Source organism: Onychomys torridus, chromosome 7 (genome assembly GCF_903995425.1).
Source record: "Onychomys torridus chromosome 7, mOncTor1.1, whole genome shotgun sequence".
NCBI lineage: Eukaryota > Metazoa > Chordata > Mammalia > Rodentia > Cricetidae > Onychomys > Onychomys torridus.
Window position 1 is genome coordinate 91,694,137 of NC_050449.1, and position 17,608 is coordinate 91,711,744.

The 17,608-nt window shown below is 41.4% G+C and overlaps 1 protein-coding gene across 1 annotated transcript in view; it reads right to left on the reverse strand.

Moving 5' to 3' along the window:
- The window catches only part of LOC118587642 (coxsackievirus and adenovirus receptor-like), a 51,172-nt gene that overhangs the window by 21,844 nt on the left and 11,720 nt on the right, over nucleotides 1-17,608 (reverse strand). The window contains exon 2 of the mRNA XM_036193645.1: nucleotides 1,033-1,199. Coding sequence (XP_036049538.1) covers nucleotides 1,033-1,199 — 167 coding nt within the window. The remainder of the gene's footprint in view (nucleotides 1-1,032; nucleotides 1,200-17,608) is intronic.

A 17,608-nucleotide genomic window follows, 5' to 3' on the forward strand; every position in this document is an offset into this window, starting at 1 on the left:
AGAAATTAGCTGTAAGAATTAACTTGAAATGAGAACAGACTGTGGTAATGTAGATGATCATCATACTGTGTACATGTCATGATCGCTCTGATGGTTGTAGCACCCCATGTAAATCTTAAAATCCTACCAGGGCCAGGTGCAATGAGGTCCACTTGTAGACCAGAAGTGAGGAGGGGCCCTGGACTGTGAGACAAGGCTGACAACATGGTAAGCTGGAAGGATGCTAGAGTAAAAGGCACAGGACATTGATTCTCACTTCTGACAGAGTCCAGTGACCCTGGCACACACATTCCACACACACCCTTCCTGTCCAGCCAACTCAGCACACCACTCTTGTTCCTTGCCTCCTGTCACACACTTTCAAGTCCAGATTCTCAGAACTTTCACAACTTCCTTTTGTCCCCTGAAGCCTTCAAGAAATCTGATGGCCCCTTCTTCTTATGTGTTGTTGGTTGTTTTATTATTCATTACTCTTTTGGGAGGCCCACGACCCAGCTCCCAAATAAATCACAGACAGAGATATATTCTTACTTATGTTTGCCTGGTCTTAGCTTGGCTTGTTTCTAGCCAGATTTTATTATCTTTAAATATACCATCTACCTTTTACCTCTGGGCTTTTTCCTTTTCTTACTTCTGTAAACTTATTTTCACTCTTACTCAGTGGCTGGCTGGGTGGCTGGGTGGCTGGCCCCTAGTGTCCTCCTCTCCTTGTTCTCTTGCTCCTTATCCTCTCCTACCAGATTTCTCCTTCTATTGATTCTATCGGCCTGCCAGCCCCACCCATCTTTTCTTGTGTCTCCCTATTGGCCCTTCAGCTCTTTATTAGACCATCAGATGTTCTAGCCAGGCACAGTAACATAGCTTCACAGAGTTAAATCCAAAATAAAAAATTAGCACACCTTAAAATAATATTCTACAACACTTAGAAAATCTTGGATTACTCTATACATGTTCACAAGCCTGTGCAGTGCGGCTTGCAGCCATAATACCAAATTTACCTCGTGAAAGTGAGCAGGCACAGGGTACACTCACCACATGGTCCCTCGCCTCACTGGGTCCCGAAAGCCGAAGCCACTCGATGTCCAGTGGTCCTTGGTCCTCAGGGGTAAGAGTGAACATGCAGGGCAGGTGGACAGTTTCCCCTTGGGCTTCCTGAACTGTCTGATCTGGAGTAGTGATGTTCAAACTTCCTGTGATATCTGGAGAGAGAAACTGTGCATGACATTGAGCATCTGCTGTCACTCACTGGCCGGCTCCAGGCTGAAGACAACCAGGAGACAGGATGAGGAGATGTGGGTGAGACCTGGACTTGGAAGGATGCAGTTTTACTTTGTGCTTTCACGAAAGTGGAATGACTGTGGACATTACATCATCCTATATGACTCCTTAAGAGCACCACTCAATTCCCAGTGATGTACAGACACAAGCTTCTGCTAGTAAGTGCTCACTCATATCAACAGATGTAGACAAGGCTTCTGGGGAGTCAGTTTTGTCTATAAATGGATTAATACTAGCCAAAGAGCCATAGGCTTCCCAGGGATACTGTTGGCAGGGCACACTCCTTGTACAAACACTTTCACTGTCCACTATTTCTGGGAAACCAAGAGTCCTTGGTTGGCTAGGTTGCCACTGTCCTTTCTGTGTTCCCCTGACTAGATGGAGACTTGGCCTTGCCTTGGTCCTTCTAGATGGATCAAGCAGCTCCTCCTGAAACCAACAAATACCCTAGTGGGAAATCATGGTTCCAAACCCTGAATGTATCAAGCTTCTTTGCTTCTTCACAACCATCCCTTAACTTTCTTCTCAGGACCACCAAGGCTGCACAGATAAACCCCCTCTCAGAAGACTAAACCAACCAACCAACCAACCAACCAACCAACAAAATGACAGCTGCTTAAGGAAGCAGTTTGGGCAGGTGAGCTGGCATATGCCTTCAGCTCCAGCCCTGGAAAACCAGACTCCCTAGCAGATCTCTGTGAATTAGAGCTTGCTCTCTAACAAAAAATTCGAATTTCACAACTTACTTTTGAAATGCTGTTCTCCAGAGCAAGGTTTGTAATTCTAACTTGACTTATAAATTGATAAAATTTGTAGACCCTAGTATGTGCGGCTGTGTAAATGAGTTCATGAGAGAGAGCTAGAAAGAGAGAGGGAAAGAGAGAGAGAGAGAGAGAGAGAGAGAGAGAGAGAGAGAGAGAGAGAGAGTTTGTATTTAAGAAAGAGCACAATTAAACCACAAACATTCTGAAGGACTGTGTGGACACATAAATTGGTTGAAAATCAGCTTACTAGTGAAATGGAGAGTGTCATATTCCCTAAGCCACACACAGTATAAACCAATACCAAATGTATCATCAAAAATACAAAATATAGATGCCGGGGGGGGGGGTGGGGGGGGGGGGTGGCGCACGCCTTTAATCCCATCACTTGGGAGGCAGAGGCAGGCAGATCTTTGTGAGTTCGAGGCCAACCTGGTCTACAGAGAGAGATTCAGGAAAGGCGCAAAGCTACACAGAGAAACCCTGTCTCGAAAAACAAAACAAAACTATATATATACATACACACACATATTTTATGGTATATTGTATGTATGTATTGTATGGTATGTATATTGTGTGGTATTTCTTATGTTTACCCATATCAGAGAAAAAGGTATCTTCAAAAATTGAAAAAGTTTTAGAACAAACTATTAATGAACACACACACAAACACTCACACACACACACACACACACACACACACACACACGCACACATGCGCATGCACGCGCGCACACACACACACACAATAAGCCACTGGAAGTGATGGGGTTCAGAGGGAAAAGTAATCTTTTTAGTAAGATATGACAGGACCATCATTTTTCACATGAAAGTGAAATTGAATAACTATCTGGTGGTTTTAATACTCCATTCCATCCAGATATGAGGATAAACTGTGCTGATGCTGGGTGTGGTGGCCCATGCTTCCAACAGCAGCAGTGAGGACTCTGAGAGAAGAATAGGGAGGGTTCAGGTCCCCACTGGCCACACTGAATTTTGGTAAACCTGACAGAGAGGTAAGCTGGGAAAGGGAACATGGGAAACTATGAGGATCAACCGAGTGTGGTGCTGCATGCCAGGAATCCAGGTGAGGGCAGCTGGATCAGGAGTTGGAGCCCACACACAGCTACACAGAAGGTTCTAGGGCAATGGGAGCTGTAAGGGACAGTGTCAAAGAGATCAAAAAGTAAAGAGAGATGGGAAAGATGGCTCAGCACTTAGAGTATTGATCCTCAACCCGTGGGAAGAGGCCACTTTGAGGGCTCAGAGGTCCCATGTCAGGCATACAGCAGAGCAGAAATTTACAAAATAATTCATGACAGTAGTAAAATTACAGTTATGAAGTAGCAACAGAAATAATTTTAGGTTATTGAGGTTGTGGGTCCTCAATCTGTGAGGAACTGTTTGAAGGGTCTCTCCCAGTGGAGAACCATTCACTTAGAAGGACTGTCTGCTCTTGTAGTACCCACAGGATAGCACATAACCACCTGTAACTACAGTTCAGGAAGATCTCTAACACCCTCTTCTCTCCAGGCTCTTGTGTGCCCCAAGTGCATATACACTAACAAAGGCCTACAATTTGCACATAAACCAATGAAATAAAAATGAATAAAGGTTTAACATAAAAGAATGAAAAAAACCACAGAGGTTAAGAACTACTTAAACAGGGAGTATGTGGTGTCTGGTCTTGGTTGTCATCTTCATTAACTCTGGAATTAACTAAATGCCAGAGGTCAAGTACAGCTGTCAGGGATTTCTCTTGATTGAATCATTTGAAGTGGGAGGACCCAATCTGAATCTGGTTCTTTAGAGGTGGAAAGATCCCCAACACAGCAGAAGAAGGAAGGTGTTGGTACATGCACCTCAGCCTTTGGGAGGTAGAGACAGTCATCAGAAGTCCAAGTTATCCTCACTGCAGAGTGTGTTTTGGGTTGTTGGGTTGGGTACTTGACACTCTTGCTGAAAAGAAATGCTTAAAGTATTTCTAAAGTCCTTAGAGTACTTTGAGGAATAAAGAGGAGAAGGAACAGAGCCAGCAAGAGGAGAGGGTCATGGGGCATGAATGAAATCAAGGTCTATTTTACACATGTGCGAGAATGTCCTAAGGAAACCCAGTATTTTATATAGTTGTTAGGAGGAGGAGAGAAACAGAAGGAGGGAAGACTTTTGGGAGAACTTTTCCAAGAAGATCATCACATGACTGTCTCCCTCTCATTGTACAGAGTTTTCCCATGGATATCCGTAGAGCCAATATGATGATATATTATTTAAGTGGAAAGAAACATTCAATGAAAATGCAAATGAAAAAGCCTGGTAACCTCAGCCATCAGGATCTTAGGATCTACATGGAGTAGGCCAGATGAATTACCTGACCCCTGTTACATATAAACAAAAAAAATAAGTAGGTAAGAAAATGAATGAATGAATAAATAAACAAACAAACAAACAAACATACAGGCCCAATAAGGGGTTGGCCTTGACCCTTACTTAGCTCTAATGTTTGTCTAGCATGTATGAGGATGAGCTCCAATAGGGCACTGTAAAGAGAGAGGAGGAGGGAAGAAAGAGAAAGAGAGTCATAAACAGTAAAAGTGGTTTCAAGTGTCAAACACAGAACATAGAAAGATAATAGAATCAGAAGGAAAAATATCAAAGATGCCACTATAAATTTAGCAGGACTGTACTTAATTTCCATTTATGTTTTGTTTGGTTTGTTTTTTTGAGACAGGGTTTCTCTGTGTAGCTTTGTGCCTTTCCTGGAACTCTCTTTGGCGACCAGGCTGGCCTCGAACTCAGAGATCCACCTGCCTCTGCCTCCGAGTGCTGGGATTAAAGGCGTGAACTACCACTGCCCGGCCTTAATTTCCATTTTCAACACAAACCAAGTTTTGAATTTTGAAAGGTTTCTTTTCCACCTTTGAGGATAACCTAATCAAGTCTTGGAGACTTGATCTTATGGATCCAGCCTAGCCTAGAATTCACCTTGTCCACAGACTGGCCTAGTACTCACTATACAGCAGGCTAGCCTTGAACTCCTGATCTTCCTGTCCTTGTCTCCCAATTTCTGTGATTATGGCTCTTCTAAAGTAATACTTTAATACTAGTAATACTCACACTAATACTTTTTTAAACTTTCTGGGGATGGGACCTTTTGAACCCAGCATGGGAGGCAAACACTCTATCCTAAGGGTACTTTCTGAGATCAATTATTTCCACATGATACCATATATATCTGATATTGATTTTTAATTAAATTAAAAAATAATCATATACAAAAATTTAGCCACTGGCTTTTATTACCAAGCTTGACCTCCAACAAATAACTGAAATTTCACTTTTTTAATTTCCATTTCCATTTTATTTTGGGAATGAAGTAATTTTCTAAGGTGAGAATGGGACAAAGAATTCAAGAGAATGTAGGGGAGGGTGGGGAAATAGTTTTTCTGTTTGTGTGTGTTTCCAAAAATAAGGTAATATAGACCATAAGGATGTCCCAGGATCAAATCCTTCTCTCCACCACTCTTACCCCATACTTTGTGCGCGCGTGTATGCACACACACACACACACACACACACACACACACACACACACACTTATGCACAGATGGGTTCTTGAAGGTCAAGGGCCTCACCCTCCCTGGGCTCTGCCCTGCCTGGGCAGGGCTTCCTTGGAAGCAAGGCTTATAAAGGGAATTTTGATGCATTTTCTACCAAATAGACCATAATTCTAACTTTTTATGAAATTTAATTCCATACTTTTTTGCTGTTGTTGTTGTTGTTGTTGTTTGAGACAGGCTTTCTCTATGTAACCCTGACTCTTTTGGAACTCCCTCTGTAGACCAGGCTGGCCTTAAACACGTAGAGATCTGCCTGTCTCTTCCTCCCAAGCGCTGGGATTAAAAGCATGTTCCAATATGCATGCAGTGCCCTCAAAAGCCAGAGAAGATGTCAGATTCTCTGAGACTGGAGATTTATAGAGAATTGTGTGCCATCAAGTGGGTGTTGAAAATCAAATCCTAGTCTTCTGAAAGAACTATTGCTCCTTACCACCGCTACATCTCCAGCCCTGAGAGTTCACATCTTGATCCACAACCAGGAGGTAGTGTACACTCTGGGACTGGCACAAGTCTTTTGAAATCTCAAAGCCTGTCCACAGTGATGCACATACTTGAACAAGATTACACCTTCTAACCCTTCCCAAACAGTTCCACCAACTAGGAACCAGCACATACAGTAATAATAGACAAAACATAATTTTCACAGTGAAAATTTAGAGCAGGGCCTGGTGGCTCACACCTTTAATCCCAGCACTCAGGAAGGAGTGGTATGTGGATCTCTGTGAGTCTGAAGCCAACCTAGTCTACATAGTGAGTTCCAGGATTGCTGAGGCTGTTTCAACACACTCCACCCTCACTACCACCTGACCAAAAAAAAAAAAAAAAAAAAAAAAAAGACAGCCTTCAGAAGCCATGGATATCTTGTGCTTCCTGATGTGAGAAGACACAGCAATGCTCCTGTACCCTTGCTGATGCACGTTCTGGAAGACAGCCAGGATGGAAAGCTATTAAGTGCACTTAATCACAGGTGCTGTTACTAGGTAAATATTCTGTTATTTCTAATAACTCAGTTTCATCTCTCCATCCTGTGCTAGGGCAATTGACCCACCCATACTCACTTCCTGTAACTGTTTATTGCCTCTACCTGTACTAGTCATATGGTATTTGGCATATTCTGGCTGGGATTTTCTTTATCTTTATAACTGTTATGGTGAAGCTCATTGGAAGAGTTTATCACAGCTCATAATGGTTATGTCGTCTTTCCAAACTACCTTGTACCCTTGGGACTTTTAAAAACACTTATCCTGGTGAAGCTTTAAATCATTAGCCCAAATGAGATAGGAGGAATTTTAGATTCCTCTGTATTCTGTTGTAACTGTTTTCGTATTGAAGAGAGCTGGTATCTCAACGTACATTTGGTCACTTATAAAAATACTCAATGAGTTCCCCCTAAGTTCAATTCCTGGAATGGGGATTCTGAAAAATGCATTAATGTGCCAGAAGAGACCCGTGAAATTTCAACAGTTTTCTTACAAATTACAGTTTATTGCCAGTATTTAACTTCTCTAGGGGTGAGTATTTTATGTTTCAAGAGAAAATTGAATTTCGAAGTATACTCCAGTATGAAAAGATCACCTAAAGTGAATGAGGATATAGCCCCCAAATATGGAAATACAAATACATAAATGAAGGCTGTGAGATGATTCAATGGGTGGGCACTTAACACCAATCCTGACAACCAGAAATGGATCCCAGAACCCATGTGGTGGAAGGAAAGAAATAACTCTTGCAAACTGTTCTCTGACTTCCACAAGTGTGCTGTAGCACACACATGTACACATGTAACACACACATACACTCAAATAAGTAAAATGTAAATATTAAAAACATATACATGTATATGAGTACGGATACTTCTCTAACTAACAAGGAAATGTCCTGGCTTCTATATGTCACCACAGTTTTTATTTTATAGACTCAAACAAAAATTTAATTATCTCTGTTAAACATTAAACATGTAAAAGCCCAAACTTTCCTGATTTATGCTCCATTCTTACCCTGCTTCCAGTCATCAGAAGAAAATACAACTTAGTTCTTAAAATATATCTTTTGCTCCTTCTTATTTGATACACAGAAATGTTTTTGTTTTTAAAAAACTGCCTTCCAGGCTGGGTGTGTAGCTCAGCTGGGAGAATGCCTGCCTAGCACAATGCCTGGGTTCTGTGTCTTACACAAAGTAGAAGAACTAGGTGTGGTGGTTCACACCTGCAATCCCAGCCCTCAGGAAACAGAGGTAGGAGGATCACAGGTCTGAGGTCATTCCCAGCTAACATAGGATGTTTGAGGTCAGCCTGGGGTACATATGACCCTTTTTCAAAATTAATCCAATTAATTATTTAACTTAATACTGCTTTAAGAAGAGCACATGTGTATATAGAATTATCTGGAAGGATGGGCATGAGGCTGTTCACACCAGTTATTTTTGAGAGATGAGACTTTAAGAAAGATGACTTTCCATGTTCTTAAACATACAGTGCTTAAAAACTTTTAAGTGAGCAAACCTCACCAGCCAGCCCTGCCTCTAGGCTGCACCAACTCCAAGTCACCCACTGGACTCTGTCCCTACAAGTCCCACTCTGACAACCAACCCCATGCACCTGAACACCCTCCCTGTAGCCAGCCCTCCCCTGTAACCTCAGCAGACTACATAGACACAGGTGCAACCCCCACCATTCGGAAGAACAGACTACATAGACACGAGCATGACGCCCACCAGTCGGAAGAACAGACTACATAGACACAGGTGCAACCCCCACCAGTCGGAAGAACAGACTACATAGACACGAGCATGACCCCCACCAGTCGGAAGAACAGACTACATAGACACAGGTGCAACCCACACCAGTCGGAAGAACAGATGAGTAAATGCCAGTGTAAGAATACATTCATTCAACAACTGAAAGAGCAAGATGGCACCACCAGAACCCAGTGATCCTACAACAGCAAGACCTAACCATTCCAATGCAGCTGCAACACAAGAAAACGCCCTTAAAATAACTTTATGAAGATTATAGAGGCCCTTAAAGAGAAGTGAAAAATTCCATTGAAGAAATTGAGGGAAAGACAAAAAATTGGAAGAAATCAATAAATCCCTTAAAGAAAGCTAAGAATGACAAGAAAAACAAAACAAAACAAAACAAAAAAACAAACAAACAAACAAACCCCACACAAACAGGTGAAGGAAATGGTTCAAGACTTGAAAATTGAAATAGAAACAGTAAAGAAAGCATAAACTGAGGGAATTCTGGAAATGCAATATCTGGAAAAGCTAATAGGAACTACAGATGCAAGCATCACCAACAGAATACAAGAGATGGAAGAGAGACTCTCAGGTGTTGAAGATTTGATATAGGAAATAGATTCATCAGTCAAAGAAAATGTTAAATCCAATAAACTCCTAACACAAAACATCCAGGAAATCTGGGACACCGTGAGAAGACCAAACCGAAGAATAATAGGAATAGAAGAAGGAGAAGAATCCCAGCTCAAAGGCATAGAAAACATATTCAATAAAATCATAGAAGAAAACTTTCCCAACCTAAAGAAGGACATGCCTATAAAAGTACAAGAAGCTTACAGAATGCTAAATAGGCTGAACAAAAAAAAAGTCCCCTTGCCATATAATAATCAAAACACTAAACATACAGAAAAAAGGGAGAATAATAAAGTTGTAAAGGAAAAAAGTCAAGTAACATATAAAGGCAGACCCATCAGAATTACACCCAACTTCCCAATGGAGACTCTGAAAGTCAGAAGGTCATGGACAGATGTTTTGCAGACATTAAGGGACCATGAATGCCAGCCCAGACTACTATACCCAGCAAAACTTTTAATCACCATAAACAGAGAAAACAAGATATTTCATGACAAAACCAGATTTAAACAATATCTAACCACAAATCCAGCCCTACAGAAAGTACTATAAGGAAAACTCCAACCCATGGAAGGTAGCTACATCCACACACAGGCAATAGTTAATCTTACCCCAGCAAAACTCAAAGAAGGAAAACACACATACATAGGAAAACACACATACATAGGAAAACACACATACAGAAGCACCACCACCACCAAAAACAAACAAACAAACAAACAAACAAACAAACAAACAAAAAACCACAAAAAACAAAACCAGCAATTAAAAATCACTGGCCATTAATATCTCTTAATCTCAATGGACTTAATTCACCTATAAAAAGACACAGGCTAACAAAATGGATAGGAAAACAGGATCCATCCTTCTGCTGCATACAAGAAACACATCTCACCTTCAAAGACAGGCATTACCTCAGAGTAAAGGGTTGGGAAAAGATCTTCCAATCAAATGGACCTAAGAAGCAAGCTGGTGTAGCTATCCTAATATGTAACAAAATAGACTTCAAACTAAAATTAATCAAGATATGGAGGACATTTCATATTCATCAAAGGAAAAACCCATCAAGATGAAGTCTCAGTTCTGAACATCTATGCCCCAAATACAAGGGGCATTTGTAAAAGAAAATTACTAAAGCTTAAATCACACATCAAGCCCCACACATTAATAGTGGAAGACTTCAACACCCCATTCTCACCAATGGACAGGTCTGCCAGACAGAAACTTAAGAAAGAAACAGCAGAACTAGCAGATGTTCTGACTCAAATGGACTTAATAGACATCTACAGAACATTTTATTCAAACACAAATGTAGAGAGCTGCGTGTAGCCGCACCCTAAAGATGGCTCTGGCTTCTACCCTCTGCCTTCCTGGTGGCAAACACTCTTTATGGTAAACAGCTCCTTATTTGGCTATGGCTGGATTTGTGTGCTGCTGGCATATGCGTGAACCTGTGGACAGTGCCCACGTGGCTGCCTGGGGTTGGCAGCCTAGCCCTACTTAGGTGCTGGGAGAGGCTTGCCCCGGGGAGAGAGAGAAAGACAATGCAATTAATCAAGGGCCTGATTAAACTGTTTTAAGAAGGATCCCGGTGTCGCGTAATCCTTGCTGGTCGAGGCGGGCGCGACACACAAAAGAATATACCTTCTTCCCAGAACCTCATGGAACCTTTTCTAAAACTGACCATATACTTGGTCATAAAGCAAACCTCAACAGATACAAAAAATTGTAATTACCCACTGTATCTTATCATCTCATCATGGGTTAAAGTTAGAATTCAACAACAACATAAACTACAGAAAACCTACAAATTCAAGGAAACTGAACAACTCTCAACTGAATCACCACTGAGTCAAGGAAGAAATTGAAAGACATTAAAGACTTCCTAGAATTCAATGAAAATGAATCCACAACATACCCAAACTGATGGGACACTATGAAAGCAGTACTGAGAGAAAAGTTCATGCACTAAGTGCCTATATAAAGAATTTGGAGAAATCTCACACTAGCGACTTAACAGCACACCTAATAGCTCTGGAACAAAAAGAAGCAAACTCACTGAGGAGGAGTAGATGGCAGGAAATACTCAAACTCCAGGCTGAAATCAATCAAATAGAAGCAAAGAGAACAATACAAAGATCAATGAAGCAGAGTTGGCTCTTTGAGAAAATCAATAAGATAGACAAACTCTTATCCCAGCCAACCAAAAAGCAGAGAGAGAATTCCCAAATTAACAAAATTAGAATCAAAGAAGGAGACATAACAACAGACACTGAGGAAATCCAGAGAATCATCAGGTCATACTTCAATCACCTGTACTCCACAAAATTGGAAAAATCTAAAAGAAGTGGACAATTTTCTTGATAGTAACCACATACCAAAATTAAATCATGACCAAATAAACAATTTAAATAAACCTATAATCCCCAAGGAAATAGAAATGGGCATTAAAAGTCTTCCAACTGGAGTTGGGGATTTAACTCAGTGGTAGAGTGCTTGCCTAGCAAGTGCAAGGCCCCAGGTTCGATCCTCAGCTCCAAAAAAAAAAAAAAAAAGTCTTCCAACCAAAAAAAGCCCAGGACCAGATGATTTCTGCACAGAATTCTATCAGAATTTCAAAGAAGGTACCAATACTCCTCAAATTGTTCCACACAATAGAAACAGAAGGAACATTGCCAAATTCTTTCTAAAAGGCCACAGTTACCCTGATACCCAAACCACACAAAGATGCAACAAAGAAAGAATTATAGATCAATCTCCCTCATGAGCATTGATGTGAAAATACTCAATAAAATATTGGCAAACCAAATCCAAGAACACATCAAAAAAATCCACCATGATCAAGTAGACTTCATCCCAGAGATGCAAGGATAGATAGTTCAACATACGAAAATCTGTCAATGTAATCCACCATATACAAAAAAAAAAGGAAAAATCACATGATCATCTCATTAGATGCTTTGACAAAAAAAAAAAAAGCCTTTGACCAAATCCAACACCTCTTTATGATAAAGATTCTAGAGAGATAAGGGATACAATAAACATACCTAAACATAATAAAAAGCAATATGCAGCAATCTGACAGCCAATATCAAATTAAATGGAGAAAAACTCAAAGCAATTTCACTAAAATCAGGAACAAGACAAGACTGTCTACTCTCTCCATATCTATTCAAAGTTCTACTCGAAGTTCTAGCTAGAGTAATAAGGCAACAAAAGAAGATCAAGGGGATACAAATGAGAAAGGAAGAAGTCAAACTTTCACTATTTGCAGATGACATGATAGTATACATAAGTAACCCCAAAAATTCTACCAGGGAACTCTTACAGCTGATAAACTCCTTCAGTAATGTGGCTGGATACAAAATTAATTAAAAAAAAATCAGTAGCCCTCCTATATACAAACAATAAATGGGCTGAGAAAGGAATCAGAGAAACAACACCCTTTACAATAGCCATGAAAAATACAAACTATCTTGAGGTGATTCTAACCAAACAAGTGAAAGATCCGTATGACAAGAACTTTAAGTCTTTGAAGAAAGAAATTGGAGAAGATCTCAGAAAATGGAAAGACCTCCCATGCTCTAAGAGCGGTAGGATTAACATAGTAAAAATGGCAATCTTACCAAAAGCAATCTACAGATTTAATGCAATCTCCATAAAAATTCCAACACTATTCTTCACAGACCTCGAAAGAACAATACTCAAGTGTAGTGGCTATTCACTCTGCCAATGACCTTGGGCTACCTGGCCCAATAGAGGTGGTGCTTCTTATCTGCCTATGAAACCTCTTAAAAGGGAAGAGAAAGGGGGGTCGGAACTCTTGGGTGGTGAAGACTGGGTCAGGTGATGTGAAGCAGCATGTGATCAGTTCCCAGCTTTCCAAGGACTCTGCAACTAGATTTACCCTATCCTATATTCATGAGTGTATTTCCCCCATTTCATATCTTAATAAATCCCTGATACCCCTTAAACAGACTCTCTTGGATTTCTCTTACACTCAACTCATATGGAAGAACAAAAAACCCAGGATAGCTAAAACAATCCTGTATAATAAAGGGACTTCCAGAGGTATCATCATGCCTGACTTCAAGGTCTACTATAGGGCTATAGTAATAAAAACAGCATGGTACTGGCATAAAAACAGATATGGGGACCAATAGAATCAATTTGAAGACCCTGACATAAATCCACACACCTACGAACACCTGATTGGTTTTTACAAAGAAGCCAAAATTATACAATGGAAAAAAGAAAGCTTCTTCAACAAATGGTGCTGGCATAAATGGATGACAACATGTAGAAGATTGCAAATAGATCCATATCTATCACCATGCACAAAACTCAAGTCCAAGTGGATCAAAGACCTCAATATAAAACCAGTTACACTGAAATTGATAGAAGAGAAAGTAGGAAGTAGTCTTGAACGCATTGGCACAGGGGACCACTTCCTAACTATAACACCAGTAGCACAGACACTGAAAGCAAAAATTAATAAATGGGGCCTCCTGAAACTGAAAAGCTTCTGTAAAGCAAAGGACACTGTCAACAAGATAAAACAGCAGACTACAGAATGGGAAAAGATCTTCATCAACCCCACATCTGACAGAGGGCTGATCTCCAAAATATAAAGGAACTGCAGAAACTAAATATCAAAATACCAAATAATCCAATTTAAAAATGGGGTACAGATTTAAACAGAATTCTTAACAGAAGAATCACAAATGGCCAAGAAACACTTGAAGAATTGTTCAACATCCTTAGTCATCAGAGAAATGCAAATCAAAATGACTCTGAGATACCATCTTACATCTGTCAGAATGGCTAAGATCAAAAACGCTAATGACAGCCTATGTTGAGAGGATGTGGAGAGTAAGGGGAACACTCCTCTACTGCTGGTGGGAGTGCAAACTTATACAGCCACTTTGGGAATTAGTATGGTGGTTTCTCAGAAAATTGGAAATCAATATACCTCAAAACCCAGCTATACCAATCTTGGGCATATACCCAAAGGCTGCTCAATCATACCACAAGAATACTTGCTCAACTATGTTCAAAGCAGCATTATTTGAAACAACCTAGATGCCTCTCCACTGAAGAATGGATAAAGAAAATGTGGTACATTTACACAGTGGAGTATTACTCTGAGGTTAAAAAAAAACAATGGTCCCAAAGGAGACTGCAGCCACAGCACTGCAGGGGCCTGTTGCCAGACCAGAACTTGAGGGAAATGCTGCCATAGTCTCTGGACAAAGCAGTGAGCCAAAAGAGATAGTTGAGAAGTCCAAAACCCTGAGCCGAAGAAACTCTTGAACTGAGGAGCCAACTGTGGCTTCTGAGAGCATGGAAAATGGACATCGAAAACAATCTTCTCAGCCTGTTTCAGCCTCCAGCTCTACAAAAGATGTAACTGGTGCAGTGCAATCCAGGCGAAGAAAATCCAAGTAAGCAAGCTGGAAGATGACTTGACACTTGTAAATGTGTGTGAATTTTACAAAGAGCAATTTTCAGCTGTGCCTTTTAAAATCTATTTCTGTACAGTTAGTCATTTTAATAACTCAATCCTTTTCCTAGTCTCTGAAACCTGTCTCATAAGGTATACACGGGGAGCAGCCCTTTTGGTGTTGCAAAATGAAGTTCAGGGCTTCTAAAATGTTGCCATGTATTGAAAGGAGCTAATGCCATTATAAATGTTATTAGTTTCACATTTTCTAAGCAGCCTAGAGTACAGGGTGAGCATTTGCAGATCTAATGATGCACTGTGCTGTGGAAGGACTGTGTGAATAGCAGTAGTGGGGCAACATGCAATCTTGTCATTTGGAAGTGTTGTAAATAACTTTATTATATAGTGTTTGGGATGTATTTGTTGTAGAAATGGACCAGTGAATAAAGAGAATCCAAGGGTTTGTACAATGAGAAAAAAAGAACAAGGACATCATGAAATTTTCAGGTAAATGGATGGAACTAGAAAATATCATCCTGGGGGCTGGAGAGATGGCTCAGTGGTTAAGAGCACTGACTGCTCTTTCAGAGGTCCTGAGTTCAATTCCCACATGGTATCTCATAACCATCTGTAGTGGGGTCTGATTCCCTCTTTCAGTATGCATGAAGACAGAGCACTCATATACATAAAATAAATGAATCTTAAAAAAGAAAAGAAAATATCATTCTGAGCGAGGAAATGCAGACTCAGAAAGACAAATATGGTATGTACTCACTCATAAGTGAATATTAGCTGTAAAACAAAGGTTAACCAGGCTACAATCCACAGCCCCAGAGAAGCGAGGTAACAAGGGATTTCCTTGAGAAGGGGAAATAGATTATATATCCTGGGAAAACTGGGGGTTTGGGAGTGTGTAGGGAAGGGGTTAGGGGATGAGAAAATGAGGGATCCAGTTGGTTGAGTTGGGGGCAGCAGAGAGAGGGGGGTAGTAATGATAGAGGTATCTTGATAGAGGGAGCCATTTTGAGATTAGGGAGAAACCTGGTGTTAGGTAAATTCCCAGGAATCTACAAGGATGACCCCCAGCTAAGACTCCTAGCAACAGTAGAGAGGGTGCCAGAACTGGCCTTGTCCTGTAATCAGACTGGTGACTACCCTAATTGTCATCACAGAGCCTTCATCCAGTCACTGAAGGAAGCAGATGCAGAGATCCACAGCCAAGCAATGGATTGAGTTCCAGGAGTCCAGTTGAAGAGAGGGAGAAAGGATTGTACTAGCAAAGGGGATCAAGATCATGATGGGGGAACCCACAGAGACAGCTGACCTGAGCTAGTGGGAGCTCATAGACTCTGGACTAACAACTAGGGAGCCCGTATATGTGGGTGACAGTTGTGTAGCTTGGTCTGTTTGTGGGGCCCCTAACAGTGGGATCAGGACTGGTCCCTGGTGCATGAGCTGGCTTTTAGAACCTATTCCCCATGCTGGGATGCCTTGCCCATTCTAGGGGGAGGAGCTTGGTTCTGCCTCAACTTGATATGCCATGTTTTGTTGACTCCCATGGGCAGCCTGCCCCTTTCCCCTTTCTGAATGGAGGAGGGGTGGGGGAGTAGATGGAAGATGGGGGAAGGAACAGGAAGAGAGGAGGGAGAGTCAACTGTGCTTGGTATGTAAAATAAATGAAAAAAATTAATAAAGAAAATTTTTAAATGGTTTTCAGGATTGCTTTGTCAAAACAAACAAATAAAAAGGGTTTAAAACATTCAGCTGTAGGTAACAAGGAGGACCCTAAAAAGGATCCATAGTTCACCCTGGGAAAGGGAAATAAATGAGATCTCTATGAGTAAACTGGGGTGAGGGGAAACAATAGAGGGGAGGGGATGGGGGATGAGAACGTGAGGAAACAAGATGGTCAAGCAGAGGGAGTGAGAGAGCAATGAAAGAGAAATCTTGATAGAGGGAGACATTATGGGGTTAGGGAGAAACCGGGTGCTATGGAAATTCCCAGGAATCCACAAGGATGACCCCAGCCTAGATTACTAGCAACAGTGGAGAGGGTGCCTGAACTGGCCTATCCCAGTAGTCAGATTGGTGAATGCCCTGTCATCATAGAGCCTTCATCCAGTAACTGTTAGAAGCAGATGCAGAGATCCACATAGCCAAGCACCAGGCCAAACTCTGGGAGTCCAGTCAAAGAGAGGAAAGAGGGATTATGTGAGCAAGGAGGGTCAAGATCATGATGGAAAAATCTACAGAGACAACTGAACCAAGCTTGTAGGAACTCATGAACTTTAGACCAACTGCTGTGGAACCTTCATGGGACCAGGCTAGGCCCTCTGCATATGGGAGACAGTTGTAAAGCTGGGTCTGTTTGAGGGGCCAGGCCTCTGGCAATGGGACCAGGAGCTGGCTTTCTGGAGCCCATTACCTATGGTGAACACCTTGCACAGCCTTGATGCAACGGAAGGGGCTTGGTCCTGCCTCAATTGAATATACCAGGCTTTGCTGACTCCCCATTGGAGCCCTTACCCTTTTGGAGGAGAGGATGGGGGATAGGTCGGGGGGGGGGGAGTGAGAAAAGGGATGAGAGGGGGATCTGTGGATGGTATTTTAAATGAATAAAAATATTCTTAAATAAAAAAAAATTTAGCTATGCTTCACTGTGTTGTGCCAAGATGAATTAAAGTCTTACGATTATATATGGGATATTTCCAAATTGGGTTTCCTAACAATGTTAAAGGTCCTATCTATTGCTGTGGTGGGATACCATGACCACAGCAACTCTTATAAAGGAAAACATTTAATTTGAGGTGGCAGCTTACAGTTTCAGGGGTTTAGTCCATTGCCATTATGGCGGGGAGCATGGCAGCTGGGAGGATGGCAGCATGCAGGCAGACAAGGTGCCGGAGAATTTTACGTATTGATCCAAAGGCAACAGGGAGTGAACTGAGACACTGGATTGTATCTTGAGCATATCTGAGACCTCAAAGCCCACCCCTACAGTGACACACTTCCTCCAACAAGGTCACACCTCCTAACAGTGCCACTCCCTTTGGGGGGCATCTTCTTTCAAACCACCACAGGGCCTCTTTGTACAGAAGTGTTGACATAGGCAATAACAACCATTGGACAGGACAAA